Source organism: Callithrix jacchus, chromosome 12, assembly GCF_049354715.1.
Source record: "Callithrix jacchus isolate 240 chromosome 12, calJac240_pri, whole genome shotgun sequence".
Classification (NCBI taxonomy): Eukaryota; Metazoa; Chordata; class Mammalia; order Primates; family Cebidae; genus Callithrix; species Callithrix jacchus.
In genome coordinates, this window is record NC_133513.1 from 53523243 (window position 1) to 53543066 (window position 19824).

General features: G+C 42.5%; 1 protein-coding gene across 8 annotated transcripts in view; it reads left to right on the forward strand.

The window, feature by feature from the left end:
* LOC144578662 (uncharacterized) overlaps window positions 1-19824 on the forward strand; it is a 277455-nt gene that overhangs the window by 83299 nt on the left and 174332 nt on the right. For 7 of the 8 annotated variants that reach the window (XR_013524884.1, XR_013524885.1, XM_078345530.1 and 4 more), the window contains exons 2-3: window positions 1681-1804; window positions 16647-16775. Coding sequence is in view for 6 of the 8 variants with exons in the window: in XM_078345530.1 (XP_078201656.1) it covers window positions 1681-1804; window positions 16647-16775 (253 nt within the window). In the remaining 2 variants the exon portion in view is untranslated. Of the gene's footprint in view, window positions 1-1680; window positions 1805-15981; window positions 16240-16646; window positions 16776-19824 lie in introns of those variants that run through there. The other variant, XM_078345529.1, reaches the window with a different exon arrangement.

A 19824-nucleotide genomic window follows, 5' to 3' on the forward strand; every position in this document is an offset into this window, starting at 1 on the left:
TCCTTCCTTCCTTCCTTCCTTCACTTTCTACCTCACTCCATGGGCTCTGAGGAATATGGGCATGGTGTTCATCAGCATGGAACTCTTCCACTTCTCTGTCTGCTGTGCTCATTCTATCATCTGGATCACTGCTATGGGAGCCACTGAAGGATTTTAAGAAGAAATACCTGGCTAAATTATTTTACCCGATATACATGTGTCACCAATCATGGAACAGTTAAGAGCAACTTACAGAGAATGGCAAATAATTTGACAGCACATGGCAGAACTCTTTGGAGCCATGAGTGCTTGGACTTTGTACTTGGGATCCCATTGCTTCAGCCACACTCCAGTCTAACCCCTATCACCCAAGTATTATAACTATAGGCAAGAGGAGTCCAGTCCAACATGGGCCACACTTTCCATTCCAACCATAGTCCAGACTCCAGGTGGAAACCAGCATGGCTTCCTTAGCCTAAGGAAGGCTCCATTGGCTTGAGGCTTGAGGGAATTCACTGGAGCCTGAGTGACAGCCAGTCCCAGAAAGGGGTGTTGTGAGCTTTGAAACTCTGTAATTGGTGGTCTAGATGGGATATCACCCAGCTTTCAAATTAAGAAGTTTGCTAGGTTTCAGCGAAACTAAATGAAGCATTTATCTAAAATCCTAATGTTGGAAAAACTCTCAGGGAGAGGCATGCAAAGGAAAAATACAAAATAAATTAGGTACTAAGTAGATAAAGAAAATAATATGAGTTCTTCTTCATTATCTGGTTCATTACACTTTTTAGTGCTTATTAAAATCACTGTTAAATGATTTAATTTTGTTTGGGGGAAAAAGTGAATGAAAAAGGGAATAAGAGATTAAGGAGATAAGCTGCTGAGGTTTCCATTTTGGAACCGGTTGCGGAGCTAGGCTACGATGAGAACATTAATTTGTAGGTCTCTCTGGGGGAGCAGTCAACACCAGGCACCACAACACAAGCAATCTGCCTTATTTTTTGCTTAATTGGCATGGCCTTCTCTGGGGAGAGCTCAGGCTAAGCCAAGTAAGAGGATAAATCACCTTTAGTGTGGCCCCTTCTGGGTCACGGATAATTTTTCTGACAGCCATGTCAGATCAGGATGCTAATGTGTCAGCTAACTCCTCTGTATGCCAGCATTGAGAGTGTAATTTCCTTCCTATTAGCACACATACTCACACAAACACTCTCCCCAGGGTGGTTTAATGAAGGTCCCGAGTACAGTCTTGGGGAAGAAGGGCTCTGAGGAAACCTAGGATGTTCTAGGCCAGAAGGGATGGCAGTCTTTGCTTCTGGAACCATGTTTATGCCTTTTTCAAGAGAGCTTCTTTCATCCTTTCAGGAACGTAGTATCTTCTAGTTTCTCTGGATGCCCCAAGATACATGCCTATGTGTCATCTGGTAGCTTTGTTGTGGTAGTCATCCTGAAGTCATCTTAAGTTTTCATGGCAATTAACATCATCACACCACACTGCCTTTACCAAGTAAAATACTGTGAACTTAACATGCCGTTAGGACACCATGACTGAATCCATGTGAATGGCACTAATGGGGGAGATGTTGAGTTTTAAGATAAACTCAGAAAGGTGCCAGGAAAGGAGAGAATCTGTGTGCTCTTCAAGACCCAGCATGTAGACCACAACAGCCTGAAGTAATTCTAACTATAGTTTGCATGTCCTAGGGATGGCTCAAGACACCAGGAAGTCCGAGTTTGGTCTCAGGAAGACAAACTTTCCTCAGAAGTGAATCCTCTTTGGCCTTTAGATCCAGTCCTGAGATCACCAGATGCCAATCTGCAATCCTGGGTAAGAACTTAAACATTCCCTTGTCCTCCTGGCCTCAACTACAGTCACTTTTTTGTCCCAAGTGACAGTCATACCAAACTATTTGACATTCCCTGGATGTTTCATGCATGAAGGTTTCTGTTCCCTGAGGCAGAAAGAAACCCCCCTTCCCCCTGCGTGTGGTTGTTTATCATGGTGCTCATCCCGATGACTCAGCTCCTGGAGGTCAGGGACCATTGTCATGTGCATTATTAAATGGATATCATAGATTTGTACAGTTCAGCACATAGTAGGTCCTTGATAAATGCTGAGTGGATGAACTATAATGTGATGGAATCTTCTCTGCAAGGAAATAAAGGAGATAAGAAATTATATGACTATTTCCAAGGCAAGATAGTGCCAAGTCCCTTAAGAGAGGTGCGTGTCTTTATGGCAGTTTAGCTGGTGAATGAATTGAGAAGAGTTGCTTTACCTCGAGGGCCTCTCTGGGCTCTGAGTATTCATTATTCTGAGATGCAGAGATGCAGAGATGCACTCATATCAGGGCATGGCACAGGTTAGAGAGTGCAGGTAGCTGAGCTCTGCATGAAGGCTCAAGGACGAATCTTCTCTTTGAATTCTAGAAGGTGGTTTTTTCCATTCTGCCCAAGCCTGCCTCTTCAATAATATTAGTCTCCCTACAATATCAAAACCCTTTCCCATCCAGTCCTGAATCTCTGCCCAGTGGAAAGACCTTTAGGGACCTAGCAAATGGACAAAGGGCCTCCCATCAGACAACTGTGAGTACAGAGGCTGACAATGATGATTCCAAAGGGAGGCAAAGCAAGCCTGTTGCTGCTTCTGATGATAGAGGGAAACAGGTCAGGCAGGCTGGGAGCCTGAAAAGATCTTGGCAATGAGGACTCAATCTTTTCCCCCAGAAGAGAATCTAATAGTTCACTGACCATATCTGTTAGAAACTTGCTATGTTCTCTGCTATAGACACACTGTGCAGCCACTCACATCTTTTCTGTTGCTCAGAGACTTCCACACTGCTCAGTGTGAGCTGCATCATGAATCTGAAAGAAAACAAGCAAGAGGACTGGCACTGATCATCAGAGGCAGAGGAAGGGCTGTGCTGAGGCGCCCGGGCAGGGCCAATCTGGGCAGGTGCCAGGGATGAGCCAAGCAAAATCTTTCCTTTATCCTGATGCTTCCTCTCCCAGGAGCCTTCAGTCTCCATTACTAAATCCTCTGCAAACTGCAGTGAGAGCGAAAAGCAAGCCTCTGCCTTTCATAATGGATTTGGGCGTAAATGAGGATTGTTCCTAGGTAACTCACCCTGCCCTACTTTCTCCCACCTGCTTTCTAACAAAGTCAACCAGAGAGCAAACAGAGCTGAGCTTTCAAAGCCCAAGATTTAAAACAAAAAAATCCTCCCTTTCATAGCGCCTGTACTTACAAATACGTATTCTGTATTTATACAGCATATTAAAACCTAAAACCTACAGTAATGTAACATTAAAGTCAAGAAATGCAAAAGTGAAGGGTTTATGGCATTGTTAGCTTGGCCACATTGTGAATTCTGTATAATGAACCTCACCTTGAAATTCAAGCCATATACCATGTGGCTGAATTCACCCAACCAGGCAAACCTTAAACCTTTTGCATTTTGTGAATTTCATTACCTCCAATTGCAATATTAATAACTGAAATGTGCAGCGGAGAAAATGCTAATTTTCTGCTTTTCCTTTCCTTTTATTTTTTCATCTGTTTTCCTCTCTAATTAAAAAAGTGATGAAGGTAAAGAATTTGGGAGAAAGGGAATGGGGGAAGCCAATGGGGAGGAAGCCCACCACACATAGTTACAATGTCAGACAACGTTATGGAAGGGGAAACTGAGGTCAAGAGGGAGGTTCAATTTGCCTAGGGTTGCTCAGCTTAGGAGTGGCCTTACAGTAAGCTTCCCACTGTAAACTCAGGGATCTTCAGCTTCATATTCTTACCAATTATTTGTTGAGGCCCCAAATCCCAAATGGGGAAATGGATCCAACAGCAAAAAAAAGAAAAGGCAAAAGCCAGATCTTCTTTGAGCTTCTCCAACTATTTTTCTCCCATTTCCGCTATCTGGTTTATCATTACTTAGCACAACTCTGATGTCGAAGGGTGCAGAATGACTTTGAAGTACTGACATTCAAAGAAGTTTCATGTCACAGACCAATAAAGAAATGCATTCTCTCTTTAGCTGCATCATTCCCATGGAGAAGAATAATTTAGCTCCCAAAGTAGCCTGCCTGGACAGAGCCCCGAGGGTTGCACGTTATAATCAATAATATTCCCTTCAGCCAGTGAGCTGGCACCCTTACAGGAATGGCTGGTCCCCACTTCTTGTGGAGAAACAGGTACAGGTTTCTGAGATGGAAAGCCTGGTTGACAGCCCTGGCTTCCCCTTGAGCAGCCTGCTGTCTGGGTCATCTGGAAAAGAGAAAGGGTCAGTGTGACCTCCAGTCAGACTTTGCAATGAATCTAGGCCAGGGCTGCCTTGGCACTGGGCACGCTCATAAAATCAATAAAAAAAAATCATATGAATGAATTTTTATTCCAAGAAATTTGACTATAAAACATATTGTCTGTTTCTTGACTAGAATGCATCTGAAGGCAATCCCAACTTGGCCCCAATGAAAGAATGAGAAAGGAGATTAAAAAAAAAAAAAAAAGCAAATGCAGGCTCCAATCCCAGAAGGAGATGCTCCTAAATGTCAAGCATCAACTTGTAGAACTTCCCCCACCCAAGGGCACTAAGGGTTTCCTTCTAAGGGAAGCTTCCCTTCAAGACTTCACTCTCCCTCACACTTTATACACCTGGGAGTCATTTCTGTTTTGTTACACTGTTTGGAATCCCATTGCATTATTCTTGAACATGCTGGGGGTCCTTCTGCCTGGGTCCTTGCAGAGATGTTTATGAGAAAGGGTGGCAACTCCAGGGCAGTGATCCAGCTCCTACCCCTATCACTGGGGGAATAAGAACCAAATGCTTCAAGTACAAGGTAGGGAGAGGAGAAGAATGCCCCCAGGAGGGTTTGGCTTAGTTAGAGGACCCCTTTCCAAATGACCTAGAAACCCTGTGGATAGAGTGGAAACAGATTTAATGGGGCAGAAGATGAGGAAAAGAGGAAACATGCATGAGTGGAAGATGAAAGTCAGAAGCTAATGCCCATCAAACAGCAGACAGGAGGCAAAGGGATTTCCTCATGCCATCAATCCAGTCCAGAAGTGACTTACCCTTTCTTAATCAGTTTATTGAATCCAAAAGGTGCTTACCCTAGCCAACAGCAGTCGCCCTCCCTTCTCTCACCTCTCTCCTCAAGTTCCTGCTGTTCTCCCCCTAACAGATGGTAGCACACACAAGCATTTTTTTTTTTTTGCTTCTGATGCTAAGCATGATTTAAAGGCTTGAGTTATTATTTATCATTATTCATTTTCTGTCAGCAGTGCATTGAAGGTTAATAGAAATGCCAGCATGCTCACTGATTTACTTAGTAAAATATTTGTTCCAAGGTTTAGGTCATATGATTGGTGTCTGAGTGAGTTTCAGGTTTATGCATTATGAAAAGCAAGATGACTTGACCTTCAGCCACCAACACTAGCACCATATATTTCTTTAGTGAGTGACCTTCAGAGACCTAAGACACAGTAGATGTATTCAACACATGTTAGCCTCCTCCATATTGCTGGCATTGTATACATACCAGCTGAGTTTATACAATGTAAGCTCAGCTCTGGAGCCCATCTAATGAATGGGAGGCAGATGAGATGTAAACTTAGGCTAAACCAGATCCTCTTCTTAAGATAATAAACTGGATTTGCAGCCCAGCTGCACTGAGTGTCTGTATATACACAGGGAATAATCACTTCGCATTGCCTCCTGGGCTCCTTGCAGCTCAACGGAGAAAAGGATGCAGACAAAAGGACAATTCTGAAGGAAATTTGGCTTAGATGAGCAATTAGGACTTCAAGGGAAGAATGGACTTGGAAGGACGCACTATGGTAGTGGGTGGCCGGCGGGGGATGCCAGAAGAAGGAGATGGTGAAGAAGGGAGACACATGAGCTTTGTCACTATATGCTTGGAGCCAGGTTATGAGATCTAACTGGCATTACAGTGATGTGGAAATAAAAACTATGTTAAAAGCGATGAGTGGGTAATTAGTTTCTAAGGGGCTAGTTTTAATTATTACTGTAGAGGTAATGCAGTGTCACAGTGAAATATCTCTAAGTCACAGGCCCAGATTTAGGGTGCATGAGTCTGAATCCCAGATCCACTGTACAAGTTGACTTAACCTATTTAAGCCCCGATTTTCTTATGAAAACAATAAGGTACCAACCTCTTGAGGCCGCCGAGATGGTCCATTGAGATGACAAACGTAATGTGCCTAGCACAGGGACTGGTGTCTTCACCAAATGTGCACCAGTTTTGTAAGTTCTGTGCATAAATGGCAAAGAGATTGCTGAGAGCAGCTGGCCAATCTTCATGTTTGAGAAGGGACTTGATCTGCCAGTGGCAAAAGTGATGACGTTTGTTGGTGGATAAAACTGGATTCTGCAAGAACAGAAAGCCTGCTGGGTGCCAGGAACATATTGCAACTCTGGGGTGAGAAACAAAGGTCAGAACAGTTAAGAGTTGAATTTTTGTTTTCTATTCCTAAATTGTGCTCCTTCCCTAAAGTTCTCCAAAGAGGCCACTAATGTCCCCTATCACCAGCTATCACTTACTTTCCAATCCAGAGAAATTTATTTAGGCCTTTAGAATTGCCTCAGTCATAGTTTGAAACTCCATGATCAACAGATCTTCTCCAAGGAGTCTTCCCAGTCACTCCCCTGACCCATCCCTGTCCCCCCTTGTTGTTGACACAGGCCATTACCAGCCGGACTTCCCCGCTTACACATAATGTGTGTGATGTCTAAGCACATTAACTTGGATTTAAGTGACTGAGCCTACTTCAACTATTCATGCCAACAAAAGAGAGTAGGTATTTTGTTCCTTAAATTACTGCCTTTGATATCTGCTGAGCAGAAAGTTTAATACTCCAGAACCACATTCACATCTCCTGGAAGCAGCGTGACCCCACATGTTGTATACTAAGAGAATAGTCCATATTGGGCAAGTATCAGGGAAGGTGGCTTAATCTTAACCAGAGATGAAACAGAAGGTAGTTTTTTTCAGAAAAAGCAAACGTTGGAAATGAATCCAGAGATTTATATCAGCACAGAGGAGGAGGCCATATAATTACATAAAATAGAATTATATAACATATAAATGTGTGTGTGTGTGTGTGTTTATACATCACACTTTTTTTTGAGATGGAGTCTTACTCTGTCACCAGGTTGGAGTGCAGTGGCACAATCTCGGCTCACTGCCACCTCCGCCTGGGTTCAAGCGATTCTTCCGCCTCAGCCTCCTGAGTAGCTGGGACCACAGGCGTGTGCCACCACGCCCGGCTAATTTTTGTATTTTTAGTAGAGAAACTAAATACAAAATTTTGTATTTTGTATTTAGTTTCACCATGGCCAAGATGGTCTTGATCTCTTGACCTCGTGATCCACCCACCTCGGCCTCCCAAAGTGCTGGGATTACAGGCGTGAGCCACTGCACACGGCCCATCACACATTTTTATAAGAAATAGGATCGCTCTCTGTCACCCAGGTTGGAGTACAGTGGCATGATCATAGCTTACTTGCAACCTTGACCTCCCTGGCTCAAGTGATCCTCCTTCCTTAGCCTCCCAAGTAGCTGGAAGTACAGGTGCATGCCACTGAACCCACCTAATTTTTTTATTTTCTTGTAGAGATGGTGTCTCATGTTGCTCAGGCTTGTCTGGAACTCCTGGGCTTGAGCAATTCTCCCATCTCAGCCTCTGAAGTAGCTGGGACTCCAGGAATGTGCCACCAGGCCTGGCTAATTTTTCATCTTTTTTGTAGAGATGGGATATCACTATGTTGTGAAGGCTGGTCTTAAATTCCTAGACTGAAAGGAGGCTCCTGCATCAGCCTCCAAAAGTGCTGGGATTACAGGTGTAAGCCACTCTACCTGTACACATTATTTGAAATAAGAAAAATTTTTCCTCACTGGGAATGCCGCAGTTGAATTAGAACAAATCCATAAAGAATGGAAGACTGCCCACTGGTTATTCATTCATCCATTAATTCTAGATGTTAAATTTGCTAGAGTGGGGGAAGGTGCCCCTACATTCAAGGCATTCATTCTGCCTAACAGTTAAACTTCATAGTTTAGCCAAATTCTTCTAGCAACGAAACCCATGATGCTGGAACTCTGTTCTTCACATTGATCATTTGTGGTAGAATAACAGAGCTTTAGGACTAGACAGGTTATGAAAGATCTTTGAGTCTAATCCTCTCCCTTTGCCAGTGAGAATTCTGAAGCCCATATTTGTTGATTTGTGATTGATAGTGTCAAAGACAGTCCTGAAACACAGATGTCCTAGGTCCTATAGGTACTCTTTGCCCCCTCCATGTTTCTTCTGTTCCAGTAAACCCTTCTCCAAAACTGGCCCAACAATGAGCTGATTATTGGACTCCAGCTGCCCAGACTACAGGACACCACTCTCAGGAGAATCACTTTTTCTCCCCTTGAACAAGGGTGGAAATGCCAAGAAACCAAGGGCGTGTCAGGAATGTTGATGATAAAATACTGCAATGAGATAACAAAGGCAACTTTCAGAGGCATAAGGAAACAAAGCAATTTAAATTTCATTTAAATAATTTTCACTTCTTCCTCCCATTTTCACCCTAGACCGTTCAACAAGCCCATCTGAATTCTGAGGGCATGTTCATTCTCCCACAATGGGGGCTGAGTGCTGGAAATGTCCTTTCATTTAATTTCCAGTACTAGCTAAATTATCTATTGCCATGATCTGTGATTGATTTAGTTTTTATTGCTCTTGGCTGTGACAATCTATAAGGACCCAGCTGATTTTCCCTTTTTGGGTTTTAGGCTTTATTGCTGTCATTTTAATGACAGATATTAAACACAGAGAATTCTCATCTGTATTTTCTCCAAGAGGCTGAGCTATCTGCTGCATTTGAACGTGAAATGATCCCAGGAACTGGTACTTCCGAAGTCTCTTTCCCCTGTTTTATCCTGCAACCATGCTAGGAATTTATGATGGACTCAAAGGAAGCTCCTGCATTGGCCTCCCAAAGTGCTGGGATTACAGGTTCTGAAGAAGAACACATGTATCTTCAGACTAATTTCATTATCATACTACCAAAAAACATAGTAAATACCTAATTCATATTTGAATTAATGAATGAAGACTTCATTAACACTGTGGCAGGTGAACCTTTTCATAAATCTGCCATTAGTCATCATTTCTAAATGCTAAATGAGCACCTACTGTGTACAAGGAAATTGTGCTAGGTGTTAAGAAATTTAAAGATGCACATTATCATACATTCCACAAACTTGCAATTTGTCAATAAAAGCCATGTGTACACATTAAAAATCAATATTATAAAGTATGAAATGAGTTATTCTCAATAATAAGATTGCCAGTTTTCTAAGGATGAAAAGAATGACATGTTCTCTTGAGTTGGTCAAGATAAGAGAACAGAAGTAGGTAGGAAGAGTAAGTAACTTATGGAATAAGTAACTAATGAAAAAAGGAACCACTTGATACTCAGCTAGGTCTTTTTCAGTGAAACGAGACAGAAACCCAATCCCAGTTAATTTATTGGCTCACAGTGTTCAGACGCTTCTGGGTTAAGTGCTGATATGACATCATAGGAATCTACAATGTCTGCTCACTACAAGACCAGAGGAATGAGCATTTCACTGTACACCTACATCTGTACTTCATTTCATAGATTTTTCCAACTAAATCCTCCCTTACTCTTCACACAAGGACATGAATTGTTAAGTATAAGAAATATATAATTTCTGAATTTCGTTTTTGAGATGCCTTCTTAAGTCTTGAAAATACATGTTCAACTCAGGCTGACACCCAAGAGCAGTGGCATAGTCAAATCAAGTAAAAAGTTGACAGGAAAACTGACTGAAAATCCAGAAGTTAACTTGCGTTCTGTTAAGCAATGACGGGCTGAAAAGGAGGTTATTTTTTTTTTTCTTTACCATGTACACGTTCATGAGATGCACTGTTCAGTGATCTCCTAGCTCCTATTCTTGGGTTGCTGCTCCTGATAATATTTTCATTTGTTAATAAACACAGGAGTTAATCTAGGGTTTCCATTCAGAGAGTTGACTCTATCTGAGGAGAAAGAAATATACTTCTGTTGACCATCATGAGATTATTTATGGAAGTTTATGGGGAGAAGGGTACCAGCTTAAACAAATTAACAACCCCACAGAACTGGATTTTTGGATAGTCAAGAAATATAGAAACTATGTGTAAGTAGTAATCAATATTTTTATTCGATGTAAGTATAAGTATTATATGTTGGAAGATAGAAAAAGACAACTTTTAAAGATGTTTTTATTGATATTGATTTTTTATATGAAGTCTTAAACGATGACATTGAAGGCATGAAGGCATACTTATCAAATTGATGGATGACACAAAGCTTTGATGAAGGATCAACATTCTTTCCTTTAGTCCTCAGCACTCAAAATTCAGATGACAAACAATGTGCAGAAAGGGGTTTTAAAACAGCAAAATGGAAATGAGATATGCCTACCTTTCTTTCCAACTTTCCAAGAAAGTAGCGTTAAGTCGGTCACCAGAAGTCTGAGCTTGTAGCAGCCCTAACAGGTAGAAGCATTTGAATTTCCTTTGTTAAGAACAGAGTTTAGCAATTTAAAAGAATTCAATTTAACCTGAATTTTTAGAGGTTGGTTTTTGTGTGTGTGTGGTTTTTCTTTGTCCTAGAAAACACAGTTTTCTTCATTCAGATGCGAGAGGCTCTTTGCGCATCTGAAATTTCAAGGACCTCAAGTTCAATAAAATTTATCAATTTATTCAACAAATGTTTTCTGAGTTGTTCCCATGTCCCATTCATTGTTCTGTGAGATATGATCATTGACCAACAAAATCAGTAGAAATTTCTACCCTTTTGGTCAAGTAAATTTCTTTGAAGTATGATACATTGACCAACAAAATCAGTAGAAATTTCTACACTTGGTCAAGTAAACCAAGGTGACCTTGGAACATAACAAGATGTACCTTGGCATGCTCACCGCTACTAGCAAGGGAGGTCAGAGGAACAGGCCTGAAAAGTGAAGATAACGAGAGAGAATCAGGCTGGTGTGGGGATAGGAGTGAGCATCGGAGACTTTCTGAATTATACAGAAGAAACTCTCTCTCTCTCTCTCTCTCTCTCTCTCTCTCTCTCTCTCTCTCGCTCTCTCGCTCTCTCGCTCTCTCTCGCTCTCTCTCGCTCTCGTTCTCTCTCGCTCTCACTCTCGCTCTCTCTCTTTGAAGAGTTTAGAGATGCTAAATGTAAAATACTTTATGGCATCTTAGGCTCCCTTCCTTGGGGTCTTCTACCATCCTCTATGCAGAAACCACAGCCAGCATCCAACCAAATCCCCTTCCTTATGTTCCAATGAGAGAGAGCCTGAAATCGGCAGTGGTGTTGAGAGCCCATCTGACCCTCTGCAAAGGCCCTAGGAGGAAGAAGATCCCAAGAGAGGATACAGATGTCTCAAATGAATCCAAAATTCAATCAGGGAACCTAGGACTGTCATCCAACTCAAGCAATAAAGAAACCAGTAATCACCGATGACTGCCTGCCAGGTGCTTCGTGCATATTACACAGTATTTTCAACATGGGCTTTAAAGTCAGAACATGAGTTGGAATTCCAGCTATGATCATTTTTAGTTGTGACTTCAGCACAAGTTTTAAACATAGTATCTTCTACTAGAATCATTACTGCTACTGCTCTACAACTGTTCTTTTTACTACTGTGATGATTGTCTCATTGAATGCTATATAATCCTCCCTAAAACCTTATGAAGTAGATATATGTCCATTATATCAAGAAGAAAAAAAAAGAAAAAAGTAAACAAAAAACAAAATGAAGTCTAAGAATTAGTAGCTTGTCCAAGGTTGTGGCAAGTAAGTAGTGGAATTAGAATTTGAATCTAAGTTGCTTTGTCCAAAACCTATGTGCTTATCCAGTAATCCATAGTACCTATACAGGTAGACAAGAATCCAGTTCCTTTAGGACTAAGGAAAAGAGAGGCAGGAGGATGGCTTCCCAAGACCTTACACAGTAGAAAAAACTCTCAGCGTAGCAATGAGGACAGGGAGCATGGTTCGGGAAACTATCTCGGACACTATCCAAAAAGACCACCCCAGCCCTGAAGGCTGCTCCTATGCCACACACTCCTACTGTTGGCTTAACCACCAATCTTGCCTTGGCCCTTCCTCCTCAAGCAAAGCTTGGCTTGTACAGATCATGATTTTAGCATCTTCTCAGGGCTGCCGTGGGGACCTACATCTTCAGAGCAGCCACATGGTCCAAGATGGTTACTGTTTAAAATATACAGTCCTAATCTTATGTAAGTAACTGAAATATTTGAGAAAGTCTGACCTTTCTGTGTCCAGAACACTGTTAGGTGGACTCTCACAGCTAGAAATAGTTGAAACAAATTGGGCTTATTTTTAATTTGGAAAATATAACTGCTAAAGTGAGACCCTTCTCTAGGTGAGCTGCATTGTTGCCCTCTTCAGGACCCTCTAATTTTCCCAGGGTCATCCAAGTTGTACATAGCCACCTGGATCAAAGGCTTCACGATCTTTCCATGGGTCCACACTGCCTTTCTCTCCCAGACCATGAGGCTCCATGACCCCATGCTCAACAGCCCACATCAAGGGATGTGGGCCCTGAGCCCTCACTGCAGAAAAGTCAAATGCTTGGGCATTCTACGAAGGTGTCGTGTTTGGGAGGATGTTTTTAAACCCAGACCATATTGAGGAGTTCCCATCCAAAAGATGAGAGTGTGGTCTCATGAAAGCCTCCTATGTGTCTGCAGCATCCGTGAGGGAGCAAAGGTGAGAGTGGATCCGCCCCACTTTAGCACAAACATCTCTGGAGGTCTTGCCTTCAGAGACTAGCCAGGGTTTCTCACTTAATCATTGTCATCTCCTTATTCATAGAGATCTGAGACTCGAGCCTTCTTTCTTCTCTGGGAAAAATCAACCTCAAACAGTCCCCCACTTGGGGCAAATGAACTTCTGCAATGGGAAAGAATTTTACCTTTTTTGTCTAATCATCACTGCTATTATGGGTATAATTCTCCTGTGTGCTCAATACTTTAAGTGTATGTATGTATTTTCACAACAACTGTGTGAAGTGATCACTTTCATTTTCTCCTTTTATAAAAGGGAAACTGAGGATCTAAGTTACCCAGGGTCCCTTAACAGTAAAGTGACCAGTCTGAAATTCAAACCCAGGTCTTCTGGATCTATAGCATCACATTTGGGCACCCCAGTATCCTTCAGAAGCACTCCCTGGAGAAGGTTTCCGCTGTAGCCTAGGCATTATTGAACTTCTTGCAAACACTTGTTCCGTTTCTATTTGGGACAGGGGATGAGAGGTTACTGCCTTAGTTTAAGCCCGTAAAGGAGTAGTTTGGGTTTGTAGGACTAGTGTTTGTATTCACCTACCTTCCTACTGCCTGTCATTTGCTGGAGAATCAAGAAATGTATCTGCTGTTATTGCCATGGGATCACCCAGGTGCAGGAGAAGGTGGTATTGAGAGATTCCACCTTGTGCCCAGCCCACAGTGGAAGGGGCGAGGTGCTCTCTGGATGGTGTAATTTATCATGCCCACCACCCACTCTGCCACCATACCTAGGCTATGGCATTCTTCAGAGTCCAAGAGGAAGGAGCATAAGCCACAAAGACTCAGCTGGATGCTTTCCCACGTGAGGAGCAGAACCCACTCGGGACCAACAAATAACACAGCACCAGGAGCCCAGTCAAACTCCCTCAAATGCAAAGACCCTTTGTTCTCTTGAAAACTTGCCTTTGTTGGTGAGGTTGCTATTGTTGTGGCCTGGGGTAGGGGTGGGGGGAGGAAAATGCCGACATCTCCGGTTTTTAATATGGTAAATGTCAGTGTTTATGCCTGCACGGGGCTGGCCTAATTATCCCATGTCCTCTAAAATCTTCCGCTGTAATTACCACTCACCGCAGTGACACCTACTGCTAAAGGGAGAGCCGTCAGCGGCAGGAGCTCAGAGCCAGAGCACACTCAGCAAACTGCAAGCGACACCGGCAGCTGTTTCTGGTTTCCAAACGGTGGGAGCTTCATGAGCCATTTTCCCTGGTCCCTCCGGAGTAAATGCCACCATGGTTGAAAAGTTGGAAGTGTTTGTCAGGCCTGGAATAAAGCTGTGAATGAATACTACAGTAATTTACTTTCCCACAATCCCTTCCTTTCCCTAACACGGCCACGGAGGCAACTGATGGGTTAGAGCAACAATAGCAAAAAAAGAGAGAGACTATTAGCACCAGTGGTATCTATAGGTATAATGGCCTTTGTGTTATCTACATATGTACTGTAATGCACAGAGAACTAGCTGGAGAGTTGAGACAGCTCAAGAGAATAGCTTTTTAGTAAAACGCTATGTTAAAGAGACTGATCCTCCTTTAAAAAAAAATACACCCATTAGCACACATGGGCAGTATTGAATTGTGGTTGCAGTGTAGAAAGAATAGTTGGCCTGGCTTCTATGCCTGCAACTGTACAGAAGGAGGAGGGGAACAAGAAGAGGAAGAAGAAGGAGAAAGGAAGAAAATCAATAAATTCAGTGTAAGCAAAGTCACAGCAACCTTTAAAATAATAAGACAAATCAATTTATTTCACAAATGTCTTCATTTCCAAATGCCATTGTTTGGGGCACTCTGCTGTCATTGTCCATGACATTTTCAAAAACTTGGCTCTTAATCATTGAGGTGTAGCTGGAGTTCTCCTGCAACAGCCAAGTTAAAAGATTATATGTTCACCCCACTGCTCTGGCAGGGAAGATCGACTTTAACAGCCTTGTCCTGTGGGGTGAAGGAGGGAGGCTGGCGCTGGGAGAAAAGGCTTGGAGAAAGACAAGGCTTAAATATGGACAGAAAAGCTCAGCTGTATTGCTATATACAATGAAAAGTAATTACAGAGAAAAATGAAAGCTGTTTCTTGCTGTTAGCAGGAAGAATAAGAGAATTCTGTACCTTTTTAAAGCTCTGAGTCCATTTTGATGTAATTGGTTCTGGAATTATTTATGACATTAATTGCTGCGCTATCGACTGCCTGTCAGTGGCCCTGGCAGTTAGTCCATCTTTCTTAGCAGAGACAGCCTGCTCAGCCCAAACTAGACTGACAAGCTAATTATACCCATCTTCCCCTTCAATGACAAATGCTGCTCATCGGAAACCTTTCTAGAAATAAGCTCTCATTCTTTTCCCTTTTTCCTGAGCCAGACATAACGGATATCTCAAGGTGCAGATCACAGCTAAAACTCAACTCACAGGGCTATTAGCTCTGAACATCTCACTTGAGCCAAAAAACCTAAGCATCTTATGTTATCAAACTGTATGTCATTCCCCGATGCTGGTTTTCAGGGATGAGCAGGGGTCTGGCCTGTCAGTCAGAACAGGGCAGAGAGAGCCGAGCTGATGAAATTAGCCAAGCTCTTCTTAACTGTCCATGGGCCTGACTCAGGTGATGATAAAGAGGCTGGGGAAATGCCTTCTGTGCTTTGCACAACTGCCGCTCTTGGGGGCATTTAGGGGATGCTCAATGCAGGGGCCCATTTTGGGGAGGCCAAGAGGGGAGCTCCTCTGTTCACCTTGCAGCTTTATCCAAGAGCCCCTTGATGATTGAATTGTACAAATGGTTCCTGTGTTTAAGACTTTCCTTGCATGAAACCTCAGTATACCATTTTCGGGCCATGGCATGCCATCAAGCATTTCTTTATAAAGCGGGCACCTCTGTAGACGGGACACTAGAAAGAGGCACACGAGAATAAATGATGCGATTCTCTTGTTTGAGAAGCGTGAAGAGTAGTCGTAGACAAGGCATGCACATAAACAGACGTGTACAAGAATGATGGAAAGCATAACAACCACAACAAAAAACCTCTCCTTTAAAAATACCACCTGGTTTGTTCTCTACCATAGATTTCTTTTTTTCTCTTTGCACTGTTTTGTGTTTTCCAAAGTCAGTCAGCAAAATCGTTCTTTTTTCAGATGATAAAGGCACCTTAGGGAAGAAAGCTGCGCTGGGACCTGCTACCCAGCTGGGAGAAGTCAGGAGGCTGGAATTCAAGTCCCCTTACTTGAGCTTTGGGCAGGACACAAACTCTCAGAATCCAAATCTGTAGCAGAATCCAGTCATCTCATCCTGCCTCCCCGACAGTATTCGGTAGGAATCGATTTAGAAAAATTATAAAAACACAGAATAAAGAAGAAAGCTGCCATCCAGCTGCAAGGTGTAGTGATGAGAACAAGGGCAAAATGTGGCTTTGGATCAGTAAAGCTACTGGATGCAGCTTGCTTTGAGAACGCTCTTGGCCTTTGAGATTGCGAGATCGCCAGGGCAGTGTTAGCACACCAGAATTCTCACATAATTTTACTGTTTTTATTTATATCTGCAAGGGGTGCTTACAGATGCTGAGTAAACAAGAGGTGGACTGTGGTGGATTTGCATTGTAGCCACTTAGTTTAACTAGAACTGCATTTCCCACAATTCCCTTCTCTGAATACTTTCAACTTGATGTAAGATCCAGGAGACATTTGTGTGAGATCTTGAAGGCAGAAATAAAGGTGTGGCCCAATTGCTTTACTCTCAGTAGGTGATTGGAAGCAGCTTCTGTGTAATTATGGTTCTCTTGTGACTTTTCTTCTTGGCACAGGGCAGCAGGCAGGCTCAGGGCTCCCCGAGCTCCTGCTGAATATTCTGCTTCAGCTTTTCCAATGCCTGACCCGGGAGCCAGCAGGACAAATGGGACCAGCTTCTCCTCAAAGTTGGACGACTGTAGGAGGTAAGAAACCAACATGGGTTCCAGCTGGCCTTCCTGAGTTCCAGGCCAGCCTTGGAGGTCCTGGCTTGTCCTTGTTTCCCCTAATTTGAATCTGTCTTTCTTGCTTTGCTATCTGCTATGGACTTCAGGCCTCAGTCCCAGTATATATTTATTTTTGTCTCTATAAAGTCTCCTAGTGGTTCTGCTTCTCTGATCAAACACTGGCTGAATCAGGTCCCTAGGGCAGTATTAAGTGCCTCCAGATTACTCATTGTCCAGAGATTCCAGTAAAGGAATCTCTACCTCAGCATGTGGGAGAGTCAGCCACTATGTGCAACATGACATGGGCATGAGCAAGCCCCACAAGAACAAACTTTCGTGTTAGTATATGGCAAATGACAGAAGAAAAACTGTAAAATGTGAGCTCTATCTTTATAATCCCAAATACCTAGACACCATCTAATATTTTCTCCATAACACCAAACACTGTATAACTAGGAAATGAAGGGTATTTTCATGCAGATGGCTTCTCCCTCACAATTGGCACAAAAGGAGGAAATTAGGACTTCCCTGAGGACTTTCAGCTAAACCAGGGAGCCCCAGGAAGGCAGAGAAACCTTCTGCCTCCTCTGACTTATGGCCCACAGCCTGGCCCAAAATGGGAACTGGGGAATGTCAAACTTATATTCCAAAAATGTAAGTTTCTGCTCCAGTGCATAGCACAGTGAAACTTGTTCTACAAAGGAGTATAAACTACGATAACAAACTCTCTCAGTTTTCTCAAGATTGAGGGATTTCATGGGACACAGGATGGGATCTTCATTGTAAACACCAGGACAGTTCTGGACACATTGGGACAGTTGATTACCCTAAGTGTAAAACAATTTTCTGCCATACATTTGTTAGCAAGCTCAGCATGATATGTTTTTAATCTCTCTAAATCTGTTTTCTCACCTCTAAAATAGTTTTCCTGAAGGTAAATTGTTTTAATATGTGTAAGATACCACAGTTCTTGAAAAATAGCAAACACAAAATAAATAGCTATTAATCATTAGTAAATACTATTATCAGAAAAGGTAACAAATAAATATGTTAAAATGTAACAATAGATCCATATGTGATGTACCAAGCATCCAGTGATACAAAAAATGTGCTATTCTCAGAATCTATGGGGAGAAACAACATGATGGGTGGGAGATGCTTGCATTAATTCATTCAGCAGGAGCACTCTATGATAGGCACCAGGCAAAGTACCAGGTTTAATTTGGTGAACCAAGTAGACATTGGTTCCTACCTTCAGGGTGCTTTCAATCTACTGTGAGGGTCAGACATAAACAAAACACATGCAAAAAAATAAAGAGTATTATGAGAGAAAACAATTGTGTACCCTCAGAGAAGATTTAGGGGCAGATGTAATTTATATGGAGTGATCAGAGAGAGGTTGTCTGATAAAAAGTCATTGAGAATGACACCTGAAAGTTGGGAAGCAGCCAACCAACACAGGGTAGGAAAAAGAGCAGCCGCATGAAGGGGCAAAGAATAGGGTTCAAAGAATGTTTCTTGGAGTTGGGGGGGCAGTTGGGGGGACCTTGAATTGGGTCTTGAAGAGCCAGTGAGTTTCCATGGCACAGAGAATTAACGCCTATCATCGGCCTTTGAATTCCTTCCTCATACTGGGAAATTATTTCAGTCACTGGACCTCAGTTTTGTCTTCCATGAAGTAATCAGTTTCAACTAAGGGATGCTATAGAGGAATTATGTTGATAGGATTGAATATGCCCAAGAGGATAAACACAGAAGGATCAAAAGCCGCACCGCTTGCCGTTAACCAAGGCCACACACCACTATCCCACAGCGACTGGTGGGAAAGCCCTGGTTACTGTGGTTGCCGCGGGCACCACCCATTTACTGAAAGGGAGAAGATGTCCTGAAGACTTGAATAGATGCTGGGAGTGCCAATTAGGACTCCAGGAAGTGTGTCTGATGCCTTTCTAGAAGGAATTCATGCTTCTTATTTTCAGTGAATCATTTCAGTGTGTCAGAGAAAAGGAGTTTCCCTTTATGAAGTCCCTTCGCCATTAGAAGGAAAGGGATAACTGAACAGCTAAACAGTGGACATTTCACACTATATATATAATATATATTTGATATAGAAAAATATTTAAAAAAAAAAATATATATATATATATATACTTTCTTTTTATTCTCCTGGTAAACTTCTTGGAAAAACCCACATAAATTTAACATGAAGCTTTAAAAATTGGTTCCTTTAAACCACTCTTTGCCTATAAATTGTGTGGTGCTGAGGGCAGCTTTCTTAGGCCATTCTTTCCACTAAGTGTGAGAAGCAGTGAAATAGGTGGATGAGGAAAGATTCCTATGCAAGTCCCCATCCTACTTCCCTCCAGGCAGCCAGGGGCTAATTTCTGTGCTTCTCCCTCACAATTGGCACAAAAGGAGGAAATTAGTACTTCCCTGAGGACTTTCAGCTAAACCCGGGAGCCCCAGGAAGGCCGAGAAGCCTTCTGCCTCCTCTGACTTACGGCACACAGCCTGGCCCAAAATGGGAACTGGGGAATGTCACTTGGATGGACAAATTAACTTCAAGCCAAGATTTGGTCTGATTTGACCTGGCTAATGTGGAAATTGAGAAATGGCAAGAAGATTGGAAAGCATTTAGGGAAAGAATAGCATCCTGACTCTTGGCAAGAGATACAGATTCTCAGTCAAGCGGCAGAAAAAGGCTGCCTCCTGGGGCCCTCAGCAAGGTGACCTTGACCCAGGTGACTGTTCTCTTATCTGAGCTCTGCAGGTAAAACCTTTTCTCCTAACTGGGAAAATGTCTATTTTTAAAAAGTGAACTTGGCAAACAGTCCTTCAAATCTGTAGCTTAGACTTTTGAATAAACATGACAATGATGATTTACCATAGCCCTAAGACAGAAATCATCTAGCATTTGCGATAAAAAATCAGTGGTATCTTAGAGTTACTAAACATATCATCTATCCCAAAGCCCTTCACATACAATATCCCATTTAGAACAGCACAACTTCAACATAAGCTCCAACAT